The sequence below is a fragment of the Eriocheir sinensis genome, chromosome 10 (assembly GCF_024679095.1).
Source record: "Eriocheir sinensis breed Jianghai 21 chromosome 10, ASM2467909v1, whole genome shotgun sequence".
Classification (NCBI taxonomy): Eukaryota; Metazoa; Arthropoda; class Malacostraca; order Decapoda; family Varunidae; genus Eriocheir; species Eriocheir sinensis.
In genome coordinates, this window is record NC_066518.1 from 474,436 (window position 1) to 500,177 (window position 25,742).

The 25,742-nt window shown below is 44.3% G+C and overlaps 3 protein-coding genes across 7 annotated transcripts in view; all 3 read left to right on the forward strand.

The window, feature by feature from the left end:
* Positions 1–628: 628 nt before the first annotated feature.
* LOC126996397 (substance-K receptor-like) lies at positions 629–12,262 on the forward strand. The gene is made up of 8 exons (XM_050856777.1): positions 629–756; positions 1,720–3,394; positions 5,724–5,902; positions 5,986–6,166; positions 6,587–6,747; positions 7,041–7,178; positions 7,935–8,032; positions 11,152–12,262. Exons 2-8 carry the CDS (start codon positions 3,016–3,018, stop codon positions 11,510–11,512), a joined length of 1,497 nt encoding a protein of 498 aa, XP_050712734.1. The 5' UTR covers positions 629–756; positions 1,720–3,015; the 3' UTR covers positions 11,513–12,262.
* Positions 12,263–15,089: 2,827 nt separating this feature from the next.
* On the forward strand, positions 15,090–19,608 carry LOC126996396 (substance-K receptor-like). The gene is made up of 7 exons (XM_050856776.1): positions 15,090–15,994; positions 16,259–16,437; positions 16,839–17,016; positions 17,184–17,344; positions 17,672–17,809; positions 18,185–18,282; positions 18,372–19,608. The coding sequence occupies exons 1-7, from the start codon at positions 15,574–15,576 to the stop codon at positions 18,766–18,768; spliced, it is 1,572 nt and encodes a 523-aa protein (XP_050712733.1). The 5' UTR covers positions 15,090–15,573; the 3' UTR covers positions 18,769–19,608.
* Positions 19,609–24,126: 4,518 nt separating this feature from the next.
* The window catches only part of LOC126996398 (titin-like), a 31,860-nt gene continuing 30,244 nt past the window's right edge, over positions 24,127–25,742 (forward strand). For 4 of the 5 annotated variants that reach the window (XM_050856780.1, XM_050856781.1, XM_050856782.1 and 1 more), the window contains exon 1: positions 24,127–24,470. The gene's annotated coding sequence lies outside the window, so the exon portion shown is untranslated. The remainder of the gene's footprint in view (positions 24,471–25,742) is intronic. The other variant, XM_050856779.1, reaches the window with a different exon arrangement.

The window sequence follows — 25,742 nt, forward strand, 5'->3', positions numbered from 1 at the left end:
TATATAGACTTTAAACATGAGTGGTTAACGTTGTCGTCGCCGCGTCCATGGGGGCGCGGGTTGGAATCCTGCCCCCCGCCACGGGTAGGAGTTTCCAGTCACAATTATCATTATAATATCTACACGAATAATGATGATAATAGTGATCATATTGCTGCTGCTGCTACCACTACTACTTTCTACTGCTACTGTTTTCTGCTGTCGTATTTACTCACTCCTCTCTATCACTGTCAAGAGGTGTGCATGTGTGTGCGTGGGACTATTGGCACTCTGCCTTTCCAGGTATGAGTGGCACGACAGAGGCAGTATCTGGCACAAGATAACCGGCACTCGACACTCCGTATCTTAGTATGCGAGGTCGGAAGGCACAACCGTCCCTGCTACTACCGCCACCATAAACAATAACAATAACACCAACAATAACAACAACTACGAAATTAAAATGGTGCTATCAACATCTTAACCATCATCATCATCGTCATCATCACCAACACAACAATAGTGACGGCAGCAATAACAACAACAACACCCAACACTTTAACTAGACCACAATCACTATTGCCACACCAATCTGCCGCTACCACCACCACCACCACCACAACCACTACCAACTCCACTACCACTTACCCTCTCCTCCTCCACTCCACCATCCCCACCACCACCCGGTCACCACTCCCACCACCACTACCAATCCCACCACCATCACCACCACCACCACCAGTCCTACCTCCACCACGCACTACACCACACACAAGGGTAAGGACAGCTAATCTTATCCTTTCGGTTAAGAAAAGGAAAAGACGAAGGCAATTATTTTGATTACATGAAGCTTCCCGCACCTCATCTGGTCCCATTGTCTTTTGCCAATGAACTTCGTCTTCATCATTTGCGACAAATTTTGGTTTGTTATTAAATTATTTTCAATCCATTTTACTTTAAGTTACACAAAGTCTTCTTCATCCGCAAATTTTGACTATCTCCTCAATTCTTTCCGTCTCACGTAGTATTTTTTTTTTTTAATATCATACTACATCCACGTTTATCACAGTATTCACTCTCTTACTTTTACTCTAGTCATAAATATACGGAAAAATGAGTTCCTTTTCATTATTCTTTAATGTGTGTGTGTGTGTGTGTGTGTGTGTGTGTGTGTGTGTGTGTGTGTGTGATATCGGGGGGCAGACATGGTATCCGCTGCCCTTCCCTTATCACGAGATCATTCCTAATACGAAAGTCAGAGTTTAGTTATCCCCTAAAAACAGGGCAGAGGTCTCACACGACTGTGCCTTCCTTGGTGTGGGACAACGGTACACAATAACAGTGATCGACTCCGCCGCAGTGTGACGGCCTGACTCATGTTCGTGTGGTGTGTGTGAACGATTTTTGTATGCAAGTTTTTACAGATTCGAGAGTCTGAATACTCCTATAACTCTTCCAATTTTTTCCTCATTTATAAATTACTGTACATCTATTAATTCATTGTTATTGTTATTGTTATTGTTAGTTATTCTTATTCTGATTCGTATTCTTATTATTCTAATTTCTATTGCTGTTATTCCTTCCATCATTATTGTAATTGTTACTATTATCATAATTATGATTATCATTATTGCCTCTAGTTTTATTATTATGTAAACACTGACAACAGCATTGTGGTAGAAGGAATCAGTGTTGTCGCCATTCACCTTGATAAATAATTCATTACGTGACTCGCCTCAGGTGGGGATGGCAACGCCCACGCGCACCAATAGCGTATGACCCAAATGGACCTCGAGGCCACCGCCCTGCAGTTAACACCATCAACACACGGCCGTGCCTGTGTCCCGGCACCTTCACTCCCACCGGGAAGGGCGTTCAAAGGTTACTCTTCTTTTATCACTTGCAAACAACAACGCCTCTCTGGAAACATAATTATGGTGGCTAAAGTCGTGCTCATTGCACTATTTTTTTTTGTTTGGACGCCGTAATGAAAGATAATGCTGTGCCCTTTTCTACTAGTTCATGGAAATATTCAATAATCTATTTTTTATCAGTGATTGTGAACAGATAACAGAAAATATGTCGTAATTTTTGTCAAGAATTTGTGATTTATCAGCAAAAGAGGGCAAGAATGTGCCTGTTACTCATTGCTGGCCCATGTATACGGTTCATCAAATGACAGATTTCTGCATGCCCCTCATCATTATTTGTATTACTGACCGGAAACACGGGGATCACTAAGTGTGTAACTCTTCTTTAGGAGTGCCATGCAATGCCATGCAATCGATGAATAACCTTTGTACCTGGTTGTCTGTTCGCGGTATGCCCACACATCTGCTCACTGTCTTCATTGCCCCGCCGGCAGGGGAGACACGCGAGTGGAGGTGGAGGGGGTGGTAAGTTGAGAATGGGTGATAGTGATTACAGCGGATATTCATCTTATCAGTGCCGTCTCATATCTTAATGATCTCCAGCGTCTTTGTGATTTAAGAAGCATCTTCAATACACAACGATCCTCTAAATTCGCCTGCTGGAATCTTGAAGTTATGGCATAGATAGGGCAACATTTTTTTCTTAAAATCCTGCTGATTACTGCTGGGATGACATGAGAGTCTGGTCTGCTGACCCTCCCAAGGAGCCTTGAATGATAAGGCCCAGAGGGTGATCAGCCAACAAGACGGATTCGAGTGGCAGTGTGGCAAGAACTATGACTGTGTCCGCTTCCTTCCTCTGACACGAACGTTTAAGAAAAGTTAAAGAACAATCTCCCTCCCAATGATATACATAAAGTGTGACTTTATACAATAGTAGTTAACGCTGAAAATTTTTATAGTTGTCTGATTACTGCACGTTTAGTCAGTACTTCCTCATCCACTACAACAAGGAATGTGAACCAAGAGGCCACACGGCAGCAGTTCTGTATCGTCTCCACAATGATGTGTACACCAAAATCTGAACATCGTTGGGAAAATGGAGGATAAAAAACAGACGAAATTTGTAAATATTTCTTAGAAGCGAGAGAGAACCAGTGAAAAAATGATTGATATTGAGGCAAGAGATTTAAACTGTAACGAAACGTGTTGTCAAATGTCATCCGGAAATGTGATGTGTTTCAATGAATACAACTTCACGGACCGAGCCAACATCACGTACCCTGAGACGTGGGAGCTGGCCCTGCGCTGGACCTACGCCCCGCTGATCATGCTCGTGGCCGTCCTGGGGAACTTGGCCATCATCATCATATTGGCTAAGAACCGCCTCCTGCTCCGCACCTCCGTCAACTATTTCATTCTCAACATGTCGGTGGCGGACCTGATCACCGGGCTGGCCGGGCCCATCCCCTTCACAATACGTGACACCGCGTACTTTTGGGTGTTCGGGGAGGCCTGGTGCCACCTGGAAGGATACATACAAGGTAAGTAACATCTTGGTCATCCTTTTCTTTTCACTTTACGTGACCCAAAGAAACTCATGCTTATTGACTGTCCGTAATTGAACTGATGTGGTGTAGCCCTACACAGTATGATGCCATATATATGATCGCATACGTGCCCCATCTCAGATTTAAAAATGAATCTTTTTGTGTAACACCGAGAGAGGCAACCCTAAACGTGTCTGTGAGTTTTCCGAACCTCTCATTTCATCACTTGAACTATGTGTAGCTACATTTGCGAGTAGACTTTCAAAACATTTATTTTCCCTCGGGTAGCAGTTATGCCATTTGTTTCGAGTATGGCTTATACAAAAAAAAGACAGACCGAGGGTTTGAAGTACATGTAAAATATAAGTGTTGTTAAAATATGTTATAAAATGGAAAAAAGATTTCACTTATGAAACAAACAGTGGTAGGACTGGACCAACGAGGTCGTGATATGCTTCCTTCTCAGAATGTTCTAGAATAATACGGTAATGAATTGTGACTATTTCCAATGCTACTAGTGAAAAAATGATAAGGGTTATGATAATGATGGGGATGATGATGATGGCAGAAATACTAATGACAGTAAAATAAATAAATACATAATAATAATAATAATAATAATAATAATAATAATAATAATAATAATAATAATAATAATAATAATAATAATAATAATAATAATAATAATAATAATAATAATAATAATAATAATAATAATAATAATAATAATAATAATAATAATAATAATAATAAAAAGTAACAATAATAATAATAATTCAATGATAAAGAAAACAACAACAAAAATGACAGATAAAATTATGAGGGATAATAGAAAGAGTGTGAATAAAATATTCTTCGACTTAAAAACTTCTTTCATCAGTAGAAAATGCCAAAATGTTATGAACTAATTGTTCTTGAAGCTTCTTGCATCTAGTTAAATATATCTTCAACAAATTTACATCAACTTCCCCACCTCTCCTTAATCCCGTCACATCTGTTCCTAAAACTGAACTCTTCACTCAATCTTTCTTTGAAAATTCCTCTTTGGATTTACTTTGCCCGAAATTGAAGCTGTTACTACTGCTGTTATCTATGCCCTTTCTGACCTAAATCATCATTTCCTGATGGATTTCCTCTTATTTTCCTAAAAGAAACTATGCTTCTTGTCAACATCTTGCCCGGTCACATTCTTTCGCCTCTGCATTTGAAAATCTTTTTGTCTTTCCTGTTTAAGTACTGTTGCCTAAGAGATCTAAGGCAACTCTAAGGATACTCCTGCTCCTCCGTGGTGTAGTGGTCAACATGTCTGGCTACCACTCCGCGGGCCCGGGTTCGAATCCCGGCCCTGGCAGTCGGCGTGCAGATCACCCACCTGTTCATCCTCCCTTTCGAGCTAGTCGATAGGTGGGTACCTTGGGAAACCTGGGGAAGGTAAACTGTGGCAATCACAGTGCCCCGAAGGGCTCAAAGGGCCAACGGATCGGAGATGAACACTGCAACCACGCGCAGCTATAGCTTATGCACCCACCTTTGCCTTTTTCTTTAGAAATCTCGAAAGTTTTCACATTCGGCACACATATTAACTTTCTAAACTACCTTCCTATTGATTTTATTCCTCTCTCTGTACTTCCATCTCCAGTTTCCTTTCAGGCCAGTCTGTTTCTTTTGTGGTAGACGGTCACTTCTAACCCTGAACCTATGAACAAGGGTGCTCTGCAGATCACATAAGTCACACAGATCCGATCACATACAGAAAGATTATATCTATACAATCTATCTGTGCCTGCATCAGACAGACAGACAAACTATAAATTCACTCCATCTTTGTCTATGTGACCGTATCTTGTATTTGTGGGCGGGGCTTGGCCTTTGTAAACACAACAGCCTAATCTTTTATGAAGGACTGTTTTGGGGTTACCAAGTATCAAAATTTATTCATATATTTCCACCAAAAGACGAAGTGACTGAGTCGACACGCGTGCTTAGTTATATCACTAAAATGGTCACATGTCACTGGATGCCTGAAGTCACTCACTTTCGTATAATATTTATAACATGACGACGAGGAGAAGGTGGGGATGCCAGGTTTGCAGCAGAATAGCTTTGTTTCGCTGTACATAAAGCAGAGTTGGCAATGGCTTCTTTACTTCACTGTACTTTGCCTTACAGCCCTTTTAGAGAAGCCAGTGAGAGGTATTGCATTTCCATCTTCACGCCGAGGACCGGATAAAGGGCTGACCTCTAACAAAATCATGCTGAGGAAGTCCTACTGAGGACGACAGAGTTATGGAACATATACATAGACGCTGTATGTACCCCACAGTGCTGGTGATGATGGTGAGCGTGACGTCCCTGGCCGTCATCAGCTGTGACCGCATGATGGGTGTCGTGCGGCCCTTCCACAACCACATCAAGCCCTGGCAGTCCATCGCCATCATATTCATCATCTGGACCGTGTCGGCATTGCTCGCTGTGCCTTTCGCTGTCTACAGAATATATACGGTAGGGAAAGCTCTTCGTTGGGCGTGCTGGGGAGAGCGCCTTCACGAAAGGAATATCAAGGACTGAACTGAATGTCGTTACAGGTACACCACTGGCAGGACCTCGACGAGACGACGTGCGGCGAGGACGTGAAAAAGATGCACGTCTGGTGGATGATTAACATGATCGGCCTGACGTGGCTGCCGCTCCTGGTCATGATCGTCTGCTACACCACCATCTTAGTATACTTCAGAACTCATAAATTTAAGGCTAGTAGAAATAAAGGTGAGTAATAGCACTATTCTTAATATTCAAGTTAATTTAAGACGACGTTCTCGCCACAAAAACAGGCGGCTTTGTTGGCGGTTACGAAATGGACTCCCAGAAATCCATTTTTCCCCAGCATGGATTTAGTTGATTTTTCTCGCATTCATCTCATTCTTTAAATAAAGCATGTTTTCTCTTGTCATTTTTACTGCACGCTATATAACTGAATATAAACTTAGCGGCATTTCCTTTCTCGCCGAGCTATTTTTTCAGGTGTTTTCTTCTAGGTCGCTCCATCGCAAGAAACAGCAATATCATAGCTCTCCTGCACCATAACGATTGTTACAATGAAGGGAATTTAAAAGTAACACATTACAGACCAGTATCATAGTATTAAGAAGGAATATTACTTTGACTGTGTCCTTTTCTGCCGCCTAGAACACCCCGCCCTCACGCACCTGAAGCGGAGAGTCGTGCTTATGATGTTCGTGGTCGTGGTGGCATTCACGATCTGTTGGCTGCCGTTCCAGTTACTTAAGATTTGCAATAATCTCTTCCTGGATGACAACACCCAGTTCAAAAACGAAAAAGCACGAAGGGTGAGCAAGAGGGTTTATCTCTTTACTGAAGATGACTGAAATAATTATCCTGACAACTCAACCCTCTTACCTTTTTGTGTCCTGCTCCCTCCCCCTATCGCTTATAAGATAATTGGACGATTAATAGTTAATTTTATTTGTGTGTGTGTGTGTGTGTGTGTGTGTGTGTGTGTGTGTGTGTGTGTGTGTGTGTGTGTGTAATGCTATAGCAACTCAAGTCTCTGAGACACGTGCCGACCCTTCTCTGCAGGATGCAATATTTCTCTTATCGACTCTTTGAACTCTCCTTACAGAGCCACGACATCCTCCTCACGCTCTCCCACTACATGATGTACACCAACGCGGCCATCAACCCCATCATCTACGCCCTCATGCACCAGACCTTCCGACGGGCCTTCCGCGTCACCTTCCCTTGCTTCTATAACCATAAGGTAATAAAGATAATTTGGCTGTCACCTCCACTGCCTAACAGCGACTTGCATATGGACAGTGAATGGATTTGTAGTTAGTTTGTACTTATTAAAGGTATAGCTGTAACAATTTGTTGTATGGCAGAGACATTTCAACTCTGAAAAGCTGAGAAAAGAAGCCTGTTTTTCAGTAACAGCCATCTCGCATCTTCATAGAACATCAAGCAATACCAGATCTTAAAAATTCTAATGTTCGCACCGTAAGTTTTCCTGCGCAATAAGCAGAACGTTGCTATTCGTATCGCAGCACATATGGCGGGTGGTAAGACATAGTAATGCATCAAAGAAACTTCCTCTCGGTAGATTCAGACTGTAAACATTATGATTTCACCATTTTATGAAAGGTAGGCCTTCACCAGAGTTAGAAAATAGCGAAGGGTCAACAATGGAAGCATTTCTTTGTTTGTGCCACTGTACTCAGGTGCCCTCTGAATTTATAATTTCTTGAAATATTCATACTTCATTAACACGTCGTCAAAATTCTCTCACATATCGATTAAAATAAGTTGGAGTAATATAAATGAATAACCTTTTCCCTTTCTATAATTTCTCCTACGAAGCTCTGGAAATTTGTATGGACATATCAATCACAAAACATTTTCAATAATACAGGGTTCTTTCTGAGATATTATAGAACTGTAATCTCGACCCCCAGAGATGAAGGGATAATATACCATGGCTGTAAGATGTTTCAATTTCCTCTTCATCCCTGAGCAGTCGATGTTCGTGCTGACGCGTGGCGAGGGCCGCCAGAACTACGTGTGGTCCATGCGCTCCACCTCCATCGCGTACAACAACGTGATGTCCATGGGCAGGTGAGTGGCGGTGGTCTAGCCTGGAGTGTGTGCCGCACTGGGGTGATGCTTGGTGAGGCCATCGGCTTGTCACACACACACACACACACACAGAGAGAGAGAGAGAGAGAGAGAGAGAGATTTACAGATTTACATAGAAAATCAGACCACACAGACCCATGGTCCAGACTTGGTGGTCTGTCCTTAAACCTAAGTGATTTTACATTAATCAGAAGACTCCAAAACGTTGCATTTCTACTCTAGTTGATATTAAGTTGAAGGAAGTGACGGTCGAGCTTATTTTTGAAGGAGTCAATCGTGTTACACTGGACCACTGATGGTGGAAGCTTATTCCATTCTCGCACTACAACGTTGGTGAAGAAAAATTTGGTGCAATCTGAATTTACTTGTCTACATCTGAGTTTTACGCCATTGTTCCTCGTGCGCAGACTGTCATCGATCATAAACAATGTTGATCTGTCTACATTCGTGAAACCATTAAGTATTTTAAAACATTCGATCAATTTTCCTCGGAGGCGACGTTTCTCAAGAGAGAACATGTTAAGGATAGAAAGCCTTTCTTCGTAGGATTTGTTGCGCAAGGAAGGATCATTTCGTTGCCCGACGCTGAACACCTTCTAATTTAGCAATATCCTTTGCATGGGGGACCAAACTGTACCGCATATTCCAAGTGGGGTCTGACTAAACTGTTGTAGAGCGAGTATTACATCTTTATTCTTGAATACAAAGTTTCTTTTAATGAAGCCCAACATTCTGTTCGCTTTATTTGCTGCATCGATGCATTGCTGTGAGAATTTGAGGTTTGACGCGATTTTGACCCCCAAGTCTTTGACGCATTGAACGCTTTTGAGTTTAACGCCGCGCATTTCGTATTCGAACTTCTTATTCCTCGTTCCAACTTGAAGGACCTGGCACTTGTCTACGTTAAAGGGCATCTCCCATCTATCCGACCAAGCTGAAATTTTGTGCAAATCCTCTTGGAGGCTTTGCCTGTCTTCGTCAGTGAGAACCGAGTTACCAATCTTTGTGTCGTCTGCAAATTTACTAATGCGGTTATTGAGTCCAACATCCACGTCGTTGATGTAAATAATGAAGAGCACTGGGCCAAGGACCGAGCCCTGACGCCACTAGTGACAGGCGCCCACTCTGAGTTAAATCCGTCAATCACTACTCTTTGTTGTCTGTTGCTCAACCAATTCGCGATCCATTGGTTTACTTGACCGTCAATACCTATTTGCTTTAATTTGTAAAGTAATTTATGATGCGGGACTTTATCAAACGCTTTCTGAAATCAAGATAGACTACGTCCAGTGATTTGGTTACGTCATAAACAGTGAAGAGGTCGTTATAAAAGGTTAATAGGTTTGATAGGCAGGATCTTTTGTTTCGGAAGCCATGTTGTGAGTCCCCAATCAATGAGTGGCTTTCAAGGTAACTCACAATTTTGTCTCTAATTATGCCCTCAAGTAGCTTACCTACAACCGAAGTTAGACTAATGGGCCTGTAATTACCTGGTACTTTTTGTCTCCTTTCTTGAAAATCGGTGTCACGTTAGCCTTTTTCCAATCTGAAGGGACGATGCCTTGTCGCAAGGACATATTGAATACGGTTGTGAGGGAGGAGAGTATTTCGCTCTTCGTTTCTTTCAGCAGAGTTGGATATACTTTGTCAGGTCCAGGACTTTTATTTGTTTTAAGTGAATGGAGAGCTTTAAGGACTTCATCGGTTGTTATTTCAAAATTAGGCAATGCATGCTCGAGATTTACAATAGTACTGGTGTTGGTGGCAGCGAGAGGAAGACTGTTAGTATTAAACACCGAGGAAAAGTAATTGTTTAAGAGGTTTGCAATGTGTTGGCTGTCAGTCACTAGTGCACCGTCGCTGTTTGTTAAAGGTCCAATACCACTTTTGATCGCCTTTCTGTTGTTTATGTAACTGAAGAAAGATTTCGGGTTATTTTACAGTTGGCTGCAATATTTTCTTCATATCTACGCTTTGCCTGACCTACTAGTCTTTTTACTCGTCGCCTGGCATCATTATAGAGTCTAATGTTCTCGGGCGTGCTTTGTTCTTTCTTTAACCTGTAAAACAATTTTCTCTCATTGACTGATTGTTTAATTTCGCTATTAAACCACTGTGGGCTTTTATTAGTGTTAATTCGCTTCTCGCACAAGGGGACGAATGTGTTCTGCTGAGTGAGTAAGTGATTTTTAAGGCTTAGCCAGGCTTCCTCTACGTTGCCGTCATCTGATAGTTGTATTTCTGTTAGTTTTTGTCGGATTTCTACGAAGTTAGCTCTTTTGAAATTGGGCACCTTTACTTTATTTTCAGTCACTGATGATTGAGCTTTAATGTCGACGCGCACTAATTTATGATCGCAAGAACCGAGGTGTTCTCCTACCGTGACACTACTGACAAGGTTATCTTGGGTCGTTATAACAAGGTCGAGTATATTATTTTGTCGAGTTGGCTCAGAAACCATTTGGCTTAGATAATTTTCTTCTAGAAATTCGATCATTCTATGTGACTCGCCTTCTGTACCTGACAGTGTCGCCCAGTCGATATGGGGAGGTTAAAGTCTCCTAATATCAGTGAGTCGTTGTTATTAAGTGACTGCCTTAAGACGCTGTACATTTCAAGGTCGTCATCGAGTGATTGCCCGGGAGGTCTGTAGGTGACAGATATATTTAAATTGACTTTTGCAATGTTTACTCGCACGCACAAATGTTCAACGTTACTGTTTCCCGGTGTTTTGTCGGTGGGTTGCAAATAGCTTTTGACATAAAGGGCGACGCCACCGCCTCTTCTGTTTTCACGTTCTTTGTTGAAGAGTCTGTAGCCATCTATGTTGTATTCGGAACTTAAATCAATATTTGTGGTGTCGATAAATGTTTCGGTTATAGCAATTATGTCAAAATTTTCTGTTAAAGCAAGACATCTCAGTTCATCAAATTTGTTTCTTAGGCTACGCGCATTGAAACTAAGGATTTTTAAGTTATCTAGAGGCTTGGTAATACAGGTGGTGGTACTTGCGGGATCACGGTTACGGGTTTGTTAGAGAGATTGTGTGTGTGTGTGTTCCCCCATACATCGGTGACACGTGTTTTTGTGTTCTTCAGGGATCATCTCTCAGACAGGAGCCGGAGAGCAAGGGAGCACACGCCCACCGCAGTCGTCTGCTCAGCCGCTCTCGCAGCTTCCATCGTCATCGAGCCAATCATGGAGGAAAATATGGAAGGAAACTCTGAGCAAGATTCCGGACAAACTCAACTGCCGGATTCTCACGTCGTATCCGCGAACACCGAGTTGAGGGGTTCACCGCCCGCTCCTCGGAGTCCGTCCCTGGGCAACGAGCGGTACGTGCGGGATTTGGTGCCGCGGCGGATACCCATCGTCAGCACGGGGGCGTTGGGCCACCTCATTACGCAGGTCATCGAGGAGGAGACTTCCAGTGACCTCGAGAGTGAAAGAATTTTATAACGTGGTCTTGATGACGGTGCATTTTCCTGACGAGTGCGACGTAAAATAAAGAAAAAATGAAGTTTATCTCAACACAAACTGTGCCACCATTACTATAATGGTGCGCGTGATTTAGTGAAGGCTGATGGAAATGCGTAGACTTTCATATCAATCTCGTTCATTGCGGCGCCATTAGCCTGTCCTTAATAGTGGTGTATCCGAGTTTGAAGCAGAGATTGCATGTACGTAACCTTGTTTTCTCACTCAACGGCGCGGCGTTGTTCTCAGGAATGGCGGACCGGATCTTGAGCAGCAGCAGAAGAAGACACCTTCCCAAGGTGTTTGGACAACGCTTGATGATAGTTTACCTTTCGCCTAACAAGGATGGCCTGGCTCTCAGTCAGGAGAATAATGTGTTATATTCTGAAAATTTGGGCTCTTGAGAATGTCTGGCAGGATGGACCAGGAAGGTTTTGATCGGTGTTCACAAATCCTGTTGAGTACGAGGAACAAACAAAATATTTGTCATATTTCCCGTGTAATTCTATATTTTTCTACTTTCATATCTAAGGTTGTCATGATTTGTATTTCGTTTTCTTTGTAATGCTACAGTTTACATTAATTATGAAAACGCGACCCAAACACATGTGTCACACAGTGCATAGGCCTGTAGCTTAACTTTCTTAAGGTTTAAGGTTGCCGTTTACATGAAGTGGCGTTGTTTTTTGTAAAAATATGAACATCTGCTCTTGTTGTGTAAATAAATTGTGTATATATATATATATATATATATATATATATATATATATATATATATATATATATATATATATATATATATATATATATAAGAAAATGTAAATTGATTGAATTTAAAATCACTCCACATTCCGACAGTTTTGTTTGTATATGTTTGTATGTGTCCCTCCCTCCCTCTACATACAGATTGGTAACTCAACAGGCTCAGAGAGAGAGATGGGGAGTTTATAGGAATTTTAGTTTATGATGTCAACAGGGTACTCGAAGGAACCGAGGAATGAAATGCAGCATCAGTACACGCCTGTTTATGCAAATATGGATTATAAACAAAAAATCTGATTTTATGGCGGTGTCAAACTTGAAAAAGGCTCAATGAATGATAAATATCGTTACTTATGTATTAAATATTTTTTTTCTGTAGAGGCCTTCGTGGAGCAGTGGTTGGCGTGTCTAGCTACGAATCCGCGCGTCTTGGTTCGAATCCCGGCCTGGGCAGTCGGCGTGCAGGACACCCAGTTCTTCATCCTCCCTTCTTTCGGGCTAGTCGATAAATGGGTACCTGTGTAAGCCTGGGGAAGGTAAACAGTGGCATTCCCGGACTTCACACTGGCCCGTGTCCCGGGGTAATGGGTTCTTCCCATCAAAGGCTCAAATTCCAATGCGACGGGGATGAGCTCCGCAGCCACGCGCAGCTATAGCGTATGCCCCTAACTTAAACTTTTATTAATTACGATGAAACAATGAGCAAATGAAACATAATCCTGCGACTACTTCAGAGGACATTTTCTTTACAAAATAGATAGAGTCCTGCCCTGCTTACAGAGCCTTGAAAAAGCTGCGGTCCAAGCCATTACTCGCCTCGTTGCTATCCGAAACACAGACGCCGGGTATGGAGAGGCGGGAGCGTTGGGAGGAATACTTTGAGCAGTTGTACATGTCAAATCATCTAAGTGGACTGCCTCCAGTCGTTGGGGTTCAAGTGGTGGATGTTGACCCACCCACTGACGAGGCTCAACCTCTCTTGGCGATGTAGAAGAGGCTGTGAAGGAGTTGAAGTGTAGAACGGTAACTGGTGCTGGTAGCATGAGCGCGGAGCTGCTCAAAATTGGGGGTGCAGTGACCTAAACTGTTTGGGTTCAAGGCTGGTAAATTAACAACTGACCGTGTCTTGTTGCTTTGCACACTGGTCAGAGCCGTACCCAGGGGAGGGAGGGGTCGGACGACCCCTCTAGCTGGTAAATCCACTTTCTGGGAAACTGGGACGAAAAGTCCCAGTTTTTCATTTTCACAGCAGGAAAATACACCCAGAAATGTCAATTTCTCAAAACCCGAATCGGCTGATCCGGTTTGCTTCGCTTCCCACTCGCCCCTCTTCAAGTGGCTACAAAGGTTCATATTTAGTGGAAAAAGACCACCCACCCCTTTTTATAGCTCTGGGTACGGCCCTGCCGGTGGAATTCCGCCGTGAGCTTCTTTACTTCAATTTTCTTAAAAATAGGAAACATTCAGAATAAAAAGGGCTAATTTGGCACCGAAAGAAAACGGGATTTTAAGTACCACCATAAGCACCTCCGTGGTCCAGTGGTTACCGTGGTTAGCTACGAATCGGCGGGTCCGGATTCGAATCCCGCCCCGGCAGTCAGGGTACAGCTCATCCAGGTGTTCCTCTTCCCTTTCAGGCTGGTCGATAAATGGGTACCTGAGGAAACCTGGGGAAGGCAAACTGTGGTAACCCGAATGTCACACTAGCCCTGTGTCCCGGGGTTATGGGTTCTTCTCACCATAGGATAAAGGGCTAATGCGACGGAGATGAGCACCGCGGCCACGCTCAGCTATAGCGTAAGCTCCCAACTTTACTTTTACAAGCACGTACATGTCTCTGTGGTGCAGCGCTTAACGTGCCTAACTACGAATCTGCAAGCCCGAATTCGAATCTCAGCCTGAGTAGTCGATGTGCAGCTCTTCCAGTGTGCAGCCTCCCTTTCTGGTTGATCGTTGAATGGGTACCTGGCCAAACCTGGGGGTGTCACATTGGGCCTGTGTCCCTGGGTAATGGTTCTTACCCATCACAACCTCATGGTCCAATGCGACGGAGATGAGCACCGAGGCCACGGGCAGCTGTGGGTTATGATTCCAACTTCACCTTTATCTATAAGCGAACTAATTTTCTCTATGTTAAGAGACGGTGATTTCGCCTCTTTGTTAGAGTAATGAGCAGGTAAAGAAGTCGTCAAATCTAACTTCCCCGGCCCCGGTGCGAGGCAGCACGTTTAGAAGCGCATTTTCTCAAAACTTACTTTTGGCGCGCCCTTTCACTTCTGGACCCATCACTGATCACTAACACCACAGAACCTGTGTGGTCTGTATTGCTACGTAATGCTCTCTCTCTCTCTCTCTCTCTCTCTCTCTCTCTCTCTCTCTCTCTCTCTCTCTCTCTCTCTCTCTCTCTCTCTCTCTCTCTCTCTCTCTCTCTCTCTCTCTCTCTCTCACACACACACACACACACACACATGAAATAATGGTATAACACGTATGTACTTATGTATATGAATGCCTTCATGTACGTATACACCCCTTTCACAAACACGGGAGCCGTGTCATCTTCATCTCACATGATCACGGGCGCGTCCTTCGGCTTGCAACGAAGTACCTTGACACGTGTAGGTTAAATAAGATAACGCGGGGAATCCTCGTGTCATCGTTGTCTTCAGGTCTCTGTGATCTGTTTTGGCGACAGGCACCAAAATTAATCACAACTTTTGCATTTTCTTTCCGGTGTCGCGTACGTCTCTCTCATTTCTTTTTCTTTTTTTTCTTAATTCTGTAAGAGCAGGATTACTTAAACCCAATAACCTTGCATCCAGCGGTAGGGGAATGATCCGGTGGTATTAAGAGAGATAAATGAAGTGGACTGATAAGCCGAGGAGACATGCGAGGCTTCAATGATGTGCGCGGCGCCTCAGTCAGCCCTTGGATACCACATTGCAAAGTTCTACTGGTTGGCTGACGAGTAATTAATTCTCACCGCATGTAAAAGTTTTTATTTCTCGAATCAAAGTGAAAACCCATTTGGTGAATTCTCCGTGGATATTCAAAGTGATTTTTAAACACAAGGTCAAGCCTTTGAAAACGTATCGAATCTCTTCACATTTTACCTTGATATACTTGACAGAGTTTAACAAATTGAAATAAGTAAATCTGTCCAGTGCGAGCGTGTTTTCCGACGTCTATAATGTATCCCACGCAACGTGCGCGGCAGGTCTGTGGTGGCGTGGAACGAGTGGGATGATGGAGAGGTCAGGGAGTTGCAACAGCTCTTAACAATGATGCCACGACCTAACCTGACGTGGCCTGCCGTCGAGGGAAAAGAGCTGGAGGATGCGTTTCCTGTAACGTGCAATCTGACTTGTTGCCAATACAGCGAGGACGAGATCATCTGTTTCAGCGAAATCAACTACACAGACGTCAACAGCCTTAGGACATGGCCACAGTGGGAGCTGGCCGTGAGGTGGACGTTCGCCTCGCTGGTCATGCTCGTGGCTGTTCTCGGGAACCTGACCATCATCATCATTCTGTCCAAGAACCGTCTTCTTCTCCGCACCTCCGTCAACCACTTCATCCTCAACATGTCGGTGGCAGACCTGATCCTCGCGCTGACTGGGCCCATCCCCTTTACCATCCGGGACACCAGCATGTTCTGGCCTCTTGGTGAACTTTGGTGCCACTTGGAGGGATACATTCAGAGTGAGTCTCCTTGTTGTTGTTGTCCGTGGTTGGTGGACATGTTAATTTGAGGAGAAATATTTGTTGTCTGAACAGCTTAAGCAAACAAAGCACATTTCAAGTGCATCAGTGGTCACAAAATGTTGATTCTTCATTCGTACGAAAAACTCATATATTTGGTTGAAACTGGTCAGTGAACATATATATATTTTTTGGAGAAATGTACTTCCTTTTCGGAATCACTATGTTTTCTATTTCCGTTCCTCGTCTTTCTGTGCCCCGCAGTGCTGGTGATGCTGGTGAGTCTCGCGTCCCTGGCCACCATCAGCTTTGACCGTATGATGGGCGTCGTGCGGCCCTTCCACACGCACCTCAAGACTTGGCACTCCCTCGCCATCATCGTCGTCATCTGGGGGTCCTCCGCAGTGCTGGCTCTTCCCTGGGGCCTCTACAGGGTGTTCACGGTGGGTTATTGATAATGTCACATGTGACGATACTATCGATCTATGCAATTTCCCTTTTGTCACGAAAGTTTAACAAAGATGCAACGGAATTAACGTTAGTAATTTGCTACGTAAACACTGTAGTTCGTGCCACAACGCAGACATGACGTAGCTTTTTATTATAAATGAAATATATAGAAATCAACAGTGCTGCTTGCTAACTTAACATCGTTTGCGTTGTGCTTCAGGGTAATTTCGATTACTAAATTAAGTTACGATGCTGAGCTACTTCCATCAAGAACTCGGTACTGTAAACGACAAGGTTCAGAGTTGTTTTGCAAGACCGCTTGTTAACAATGGTGTTGAATGAGGCCTGTTGTGTTAACATAAACGAGTGGTCAGAGCCTGACTCCACACCGCAGGTACACATCTGGAAGGACTGCGTGCAGACCATTTGCGGAGAGAACGAGAAGCTGTACATTTGGTGGATGGTGGCGGTGGTGGGCCTGACGTGGCTGCCCCTTGCCATCATGCTCATCTCGTATTCCACTATCCTCGTCTATTTCCGGCACCCAAAGTTCAAGAATCTCTCAAAACGGGGTGAGTAAGATTTGAAATATATACAGAAGTAGAGCAGATTAAGACATCACGAGAAAGCCCTTTATGTTCCCACTCCCAGCCAGTGAGGTGAAACGTTCTGGTTTGATAAAACTGAGTAATGACCACACTGCTCGTTGAAAATCAAACATGACTCACTGTTCCTGCAGAGCACCCAGTGATGACTCACCTCAAGAAGCGCGTGGTGAAGATGATGTTTCTGGTGGTCGTGATCTTCGTGGTGTGCTGGCTTCCCCTTCAGCTCCTCAATATCTTTTACACCAGCTTCCTAGACGAAAACGGCCAGATCAAAGACGAGGAAACTGAAAAGGTAAGAGTAAAATGTTGCTTTAATAAAATGGCGTTTGATAGTATATATACCTCAACATGTTCTGCGGTGATTTTAAATCGGCCAGCCAAGCAATGATTAGTTTTTTAGTGTTTAACTGTAGAGGTGCCTCACTTAAAAAATATGTTAGTCTTCTTTTTTTTCTTCACTACGCTTATTAATTGTTTGCATCTCATTTTCCATTGTCGATACTTTCATTTCTTGAGTGTTTCTTGCACATATTTCCCATGTTGATATCCTTTTGCCCTTACAACTGGTCAACCTTTATGCCTGTAAAAGCCATCATTCGCTCTTATTCTCCCTGCACAGTACTACAACGCGCTGGTGACAGTGTCGCAGTACATGATTTACGTGAACCCCGCCGCCAACCCGATCATCTACGGCCTTCTTCACCAAAACTTCCGACGCGCCTTCAGGCTCACCTTTCCCTGCATCTTCACAAGAAAGGTGAGGACGGGAAATTGTTCAGAATTTCACTTGTTTTAGAAACATTTCTCATGCATCTCTATATTCTATTTTAAGGCTTCCGAGCAGGAGAATAGCCTACTATCAGTGCCGAGTGTTTCAACAGGAAATACCTGTACTTAAATGTGAGTAAGATAACATGAAAGAAATAGAGGTCAAAGATTACCAGCCATTGAAATATCATAAATCAACGTTTTCCCGCACACTATCAAGAGTGATAACACTGATTAGACTGTCAGTTATTTCCGACACACATCAGCTTCTAGGGCCTAGGCCTAAGTAGAAGTAAAAAGACTAAACATTCTAATTATTATTTGCTGTTCTTTTTAAGCTTTTCTCTTATCTTTTTCTCAACAGTCTTCGCTGGTCCTGACCCGCGGCCAAGGTGTCACCCGGTACATGTGGTCTGTTAAATCGACTGGCTCGACGCCAAGCGCCGCCGTCGCCCAGCGCAGGTGCGTGAAGAGTGAATGACTTGTCAGGGGTGAGTGGAAGGAAAGGGAAATTTTTGTGTGAAAAGTAGGTAATCTTTTCTTTCCTACAGGCAAAGCGCCGAGCAGCAAGCACGGCGTTCCCCAGCTGAGCGCACCTCCGCTACTTCAGGCCGCAGATTAGGCAGCTTCACGACACTCAAGAACAAAAGGCAAAGGCAAGGCAGCTACGCAAGCAGCAAGGGGGAGCGAAAGGCGAGGAAGTGTTGCATTCTGAGATTTGAGCGTCTGGGAAGCCGAAAATCTAGGAAAGAAGAGAAACGGTCTGCTGAGGTTGACAGTGACGAAGGACTCTGCTCTGGACACCTTTCCAATGTCAATGAAAAATATGTTCGCGACTTGCCTCCAAGAAAGATGTCCATCGTGAGCAAGGGCACTCTGGGTCACCTTGTGTCTGAGGTCATTGAGGAAGAGACTTCGAGTGACGCTGAGAGGGAGAGAGTGTTATGAGAGCGATGAGAGCCTTTAACTTTGTAAACTGAGCTAACAAGTGTGTTTTGGCTGGCCTGAACAAGACATTTCTGCTCAAGGCGTGGGTGTAGACCTCCCAGCCAGTTCAAGTCTCGCGCTCGCGTGACGTCACAATGCAATGACTCTCGGAGCAAACTGTTGCTGCGACACCGTGGCCCTGCCTGTAGATATTCTTATGTTTAGGGAAAATAATAACTGAATAGTTTGTAAGGCACTGGTATGTAGGCATCAGGTACAGAAGTGGAATGTGTGGTACAATTTGCTGTTCGGATTTGTGTCACAATGTTTAGGCGAGGTTTAGGGCTTTACATATGCCTGATTATTATCATCTGCTACAAAACGCTTTTTTATTATCATGCTTTACAAGCTAACACAATCTTTTAGAGAAGACCATTGTGCGACGGCGTCATGTGAGCCCAACTCAGGGTGGCCTCAAGACTCGTCTGCATAGGCTGTCCTCCTCTCGTGTTCATGTGTCTTGAGTAAGTCTCTCATATATTCGTATTTGAAATGAAACAAAAAAGCAGTAAAAAAATAAAGATGGAACAACAAACGAATCTTAATTAAGTATGGTATATTATATCGTTTTGGGTCTCACTATAGCAGCAATGTCTCCATGCGTATAGTGAATCCATATTTACAATGTGCTACGACCTAAACTAAATGTAGGTTTTGTTGTCCATAAACAGTCGATGTGGAAGGAAATATCGTTTCTCCAGAAGTTTGTGACAACATTACAATTAGAGTGAAAAAAAAAAAACTGAAAAGAAAAAGAAAAAGAGAACAATAGTCTATTTAGGAATGAGGATATAAAACATTATTACCAAGTCTTTCCATACCTTCCTCTCGGTGTGTGTGTGTGTGTGTGTGTGTGTGTGTGTGTGTGTGTGTGTGTGTGTGTGTGTGTGTGTGTGTGTGTGTGTGTGTGTGTTGCGTATATTGACGTTGCGAAGGGAGAGAGGGAGGGAGGGAGAGGAGGTGAAGGGAAGGGAAGGGGAAGCACGGGGATGGAGGGAACGGTAGGTGGAGGGATGGGAAGAAAAGAGAAGTAAAGGGAATGTGAAAGAAAGAGGACGAGACAGAAGGGAAGGGTTGGGTAGAGGAGGATAGGGAAGGGAAATGATGGAAAGGGAAGTGAAGGAAAGGGAAGATAAATAAAGGGAATGAAAGGGAAGGTAAGAATAGTGAAGGGAAGGAAAGGAAAGGAAGAAGAAGAAAATGAAGGGGAATTAAGAGAAGCGAAGGGGTGCCAAAGGGTATGGGACGAGAAGGGACTTTGCAAGAGGTCCGAGGCTCCCTTCAGCTGGGTCTGTCCCAGCTGGAAGGGGTCCAGGTGGTCAATAACAAAGCAGGTGGCCGGGTGGCGCGACCGACTCTGCCAGAAACAGATCATATATTGCATCTGAAATCGACACCCAAGGGAAAGAATGACAGTAAAATGAAACCAAGAAAAAACAGACTAATTCTTCCACCACAATGTCCGTCAGATACTCAACCACCGTCACCACCACCCATTGAAATCGACACCCAGGAGAAAGAATGACAGTAAAATGAAACCAAGAAAAAACAGACTAATTCTTCCACCACACTGTCCGTCAGATACTCAACCACCGTCACCACCACCCACTATAATCGACACCCAGGAGAAAAAATGACAGTAAAATGAACCCAAGAAAAACACAGACTAATTCTTCCACCACAATGTCTGTCGGATACTCCACCACCAACGCCACCGTCACCACAACCCTCTGAAATCAACGCCAAAGAGAAAGATTGACAATAAAATAAAACCAAGAAAAAAACATACCACATCCTGCACCACCCTGGCTGTTCGATTCTCCGCCGTCCCCGCCACCATCACGCTCTGAAACTGACGCCCAAGAGAAAGAAAGAAGACAGAAAATGAAGAAGTAGCAGACTAATTATTGCACCACCTTGTCTGTTAGAGTCACCACCACCACCACCATCATCACCATCACCACCACCACCACCACCACCTCTGCTATGAAATGGAGGGTGTTTGTTACGCCTCACTCTCGTTCCTTCGACACACCTGACAGATTTCACTTCCCGTACCTATTAATTAATGAACCTCTCTCTCTCTCTCTCTCTCTCTCTCTCTCTCTCTCTCTCTCTCTCTCTCTCTCTCTCAACACAATTCTTCCCCATTCACTTTTCAAAGAACTATATTTATGAACCGCATGTTTATTTATCCGACCAATGAGCTTTTTTTCATAATTTTCTTTGCCAGTTTATTTTTTTTCTTCGTCTGCCCTCAAATAAATTATCATCAAGTTTTCAGTGAGCAACGTGATGTAGAGAAAGTCCTATAAATATACCATTTTATTGTTACTTTTAAACTACTGAATCTCTCTCTCTCTCTCTCTCTCTCTCTCTCTCTCTCTCTCTCTCTCTCTCTCTCTCTCTCTCTCTCTCTCTCTCTCTCTCTCTCTCTCTCTCTCAAAAGAAAACTATTGCACAGAAAACGTATCTGAAGTGAGCCTGGAGAAAACGCATTCATTCAAGGCCTTCCTATAATATTTCGGCACTGTTATTATTATTACTCTTATTATTACTATTATTATTAGTAGTAGTGTAATTATTATTATTACTATTATCATTATTTTTATATCAATAATAACTAATTTGTTCAAGTAAATGCGGCTGTGTGGCTCGGGGACAAATATTTCTAGGAGAGCTGCATAAGGGAGCGTAAACCGACGAACAGAAAATCAACACTAAGTAAAAAAAAAACAATAAAAAAACAGGCTGGAAGGGATAAACATTTGTAATTATGGTGTGTGTGTGTGTGTGTGTGTGTGTGTGTGTGTGTGTGTGTGTGTGTAGGGAGAGGGAAGCATGTGATAAGCAGGAGGAGTGTGTGTGTGTGGCGTGAGGGAACCGAAAGTAGGACGGAAATTAATGTTGTGGTTCGTGCAATGAAAAAAAAAAAAGCTAATTAAATGAGAAATACGTGGATGCTATTTACCGAATCTTTAAAAGCGTGGACATATTTACGCTCAGTACTAATGCCGGGAGTGTTCCGGAAATCCTTTAGCGGATATAGAATAAATTATTTCCACTGTATATCGTTATTTTTTTAAGCTATTTCTTTCCAGGTATTTCTAGTCATTTTACTGTAACACTGCAGTTCACATGGTAACCCTCGCATATAGTAAGGAAACAGTTTATAATTTTGTTAATATAAGTTCCGCTGACCTTTCGTTTCCAGTTGTTGACTCGTTAGAACGGAGACTGATGGCGAGATTAAACACAGCTTTCCCGAGTCCAACTATTGCTAAGATTTTATGGTCGGCAAACAGTAGTGATTGACAATTTACAATATTAACGTTAGAGTACCATCAGTACCATCAGTTTAAGACAAAAGAAAATTGTTTGCCGAATAACAAGGGAAAAACAAAACAGTTTCGAAATTAACCAGATTTCCAAGTCAGCCTGAACTTGTTTTTCTTCGCCTACATCATCGCTTCACACTAACCTCTGACCACTGACCTCTGACCTACTTCGTGTTGCCATCAGTTGGGCGAAAAAAAGGAAAACCAGCGCGTGATGTCTCAACCGAGGGAGAGATGTTTATTTCTTCTTTCCCCCTCCCGTCGTTTCCCTGCTCCCCCCTCCCCCCTTCCCAGGTTACACAACAGCCCTGGAGTCACTCGCCCGTGTCGCCACTTCCCTTCCTTGGTGTGACCGGCGGGGGGAGGCAGGTATGGCGGCTCGGGGAGAAAGGTCACCCTATTATACATGCAACATTTACATGCTGGTGGAGGTGGTGACTAAGTGGGGTGGTTTTACTCTTTCCAGTTTTCTTTACCGTGGTAGTGTGATATATTGATTCGATTGAGGACCTGTATATTTCGGCCAGTCGGTCATGCAGTTAAAAACAACAAAAATCTACGTATCTGTTCATCCCATGTTCACTGTGCCCGCTAATCCAAATGTGCATCTTCATCCTTTTCTCAAATCACCAACAGAATAGTCTTGCCACAAACAACCATTTCGCTCAGCATCTCAGAACGGAGGAGGAAAATTAAGACTGACTGATTGACGATTGGCTGACTGACGTATCGGGAGAACCTGGAGGAGGAGGGTGGGTGGGGGTGGCTCAGGGACGGGGATGGGTTGGGAGGGGTAGAAAGATGCCCGTTTATGGGGGAGATGGAGGCAGAGGGGAGGGGAGAGGGGTGAGCATGTGAGGGCAGAGAGGGAGAGAAGGGACGCCAGTATATGGGGGAAAAAAGATGTAAATCGTGCCTGAGTGAACCCAGTCATCGCTGTCAGAGCAGAGAGTGGCGAGCACGCTATATTCAAGACACCTCTCCACCCGAAATTGACCTCTCTTTTGACTACTCTTTACTTTTGTCTATTATGGGAGCGGTGAGTAGCAGGCTTTTTTTTTGACACTCTCTTTGTTGCCCTTGAGCCATCTCCTTTGTTGTAAAAAAATACTCTTCGGTTGTAAATAGGGGTTCGTTTTTACACCTACCCGCTCATTATCCTCCTCTGCTCTTTTAGTTTGGCACTGAGGAAGACGGCCATATCTTTTTCCCGTGTTATCAAGTTCAAAGGCTAGAGTAGGAGGTGTGACGGCTTGGGTGGTTCACGGCGAGGAGAAGGGGATAAATAGATTGATAGATATAGAGATAGAGAAAGAGGTAGTCCTGTCTCTCTCTCTCTCTCTCTCTCTCTCTCTCTCTCTCTCTCTCTCTCTCTCTCTCTCTCACACACACACACACACACACACACACACACACACAGGTAAACACGGAAGTGGGTGATGATCGGTGTTCCTGATGTGAGGCGATGCATCAGCAGTACTGTGGGACTGTATCCTCTGTAATCTGTATCCCTGCTTGTTAACTCCCAGGCATCCCTCCCTCACTCACACTCTTATTCATCAATTTACTGAGTCTTGATCCCTCTGTCATCCCTTAATCGTCCTACACTTAGCCTTCAGCACATTTGCATTTCTCTCTCCTACTGGGTCTACACAATACTCCAATTCTACACTGAAAGGCAAACTGATGCACGACGGACTGAATAAAGCGGTTATTTTTTCGTGTTTACACCTGGAGACCCCTGCACTGTGCCCCTGAGTAATGGCAAAGGAGGCAGGGCTGGCTCTGAGTAGTTCAGCATCCTAATTTTAGCTCTCCCGCATCCCTAAGGTATGCTGGAGGGTGACGGGCCATGGCCTGGGCGTCCCCCCGAGGGTCAGCCTGGGGTACGATTGTGAATCTTCTTCAGTTCTACCTCGTCAGGGGTGCCTCTGGTGCGCTTCTCCGACCTCACTTGTCACACACAGCGCGCGGGAAAGAAATCAATAGAGGGAGGGAGGGAGAGGGTGAGGGTGAGGAAGAGATAGAGAGAGAGCGCGAGAGTGCGAGTGTGGCCGGAACATGGCGCGGCACGCTGGTGTGTGAGCGGCGCCAGTGTACCCGCAGCTCACTGGCCCCTCTCTGCTATTTCGGAGTCACATACTCCCCTCTAAATCTTGCCCTACTAGTGCAGTGCCCACAGTGCCTACAGGAACCGTATTAATGATCGCGTGAAGCCCCAGGTCACTCCTCGGCCCGGGACATGAGAGAGCGTAAACCACAGTGACACGCCAGAGGTCTCGATCGCCTTCGGACTGTACGCCCCTCAACATGTCCACCACCAAAGTGAGTAACACCGGGCTCTGCCTCAGTCTTTCATGGGGGCATGGCTCTCCTCAGCTCCCCCGGGGCCTGAGTAGAGGGCTCCATTTTCCCTAGAGTCCCCGTGTACACCTTAGCCGCTATGGGCACCGGCTCACTTAGGTACTCAAAAGAAAGGTGTGGTGCAGCGCTGGAGGGGAGTGTTCAGCTATGTTGCATTAGCGAACAAACAACTCCCTTATTTATTCTTGGCCAGAGGGAGATCTTCACCGGTTTTGTATTAGGTTTAGTCTCCACTTACAAACATTTACGGGACTTCCTGGAATTCAAGTTGTATAGACACTACGAGTTGCCTGACTGAAGTGAAAATACCATTGAAAAAGTCAATAATAGGCAGAAAAGGTTAAGGCAAAACTTTCTCAAGGTTACTGAGGGCGTTGTGCCGTAACTTGAGGGAATCGTAATGCTAATAATTGGCCCTAGTTGCATGTCACCCTGATCACGGCTCCTAATCAGGACATTAAGCCACCAGGGCCACACGAGTCGTGAGGCCTGAGGAGGAACCATTCTGATCCCATCATTCCGCCTCACGGACCACCGGGCGCGTATTGTGGGCGTGTGGGATTCCAGGTGATTTAAACAGCAAGAGCAAATGGACGTGGGAAGCCGGGAAGGAGAGGGGTGAGGAGGGGGTGGCTGAGTGTGGCGATAGGCACATGACGCTAGAGGGAAAGACGGTGGGAAGAATTTTACACTTTTGGCCGAGTTAAATGGTTTAATGGACACAGACGGGCTAGGAATGAGGGACGAAATCCAAGGAATGAAGAACAGAAAAAATGAACAGACTAACTATTTAAACAATTAAGATGTAAATTATTGCGGATCCCTCATTTGCATGAGAGAAATACAAGTCAACTAAATGTCCCGAAAATTTATTGTTAATTGATTTAGCCAAAGAATTGCAAGTCACTGTCAATGGCAATATTTAACAAACCTGTTGAACTCTTTCTTGTTTGGCGTTGGGTCAGATAACAACTACCCTAACAAGATAACGAGTGGCTCCCGGAACGAGGCGGGGCAGGGGAAGGAGGCGCCTCGTCGGGTAGATGTGCTGATGGTGGTGGCGGTTAGAACCACGGCGATAATAACGATGATAAGCAGGCGAGGAGGGGGGAAGGCTCTCATAGGGAAAAGGCTGTTAAGAGCCGTGCATCGACAATCGCCGTCATCACAACGCCTCCGCAGCTCTGTCCTTCCCTTGCTCCACCTCCCCTTTAGTGCACTCCTACCGCGAGC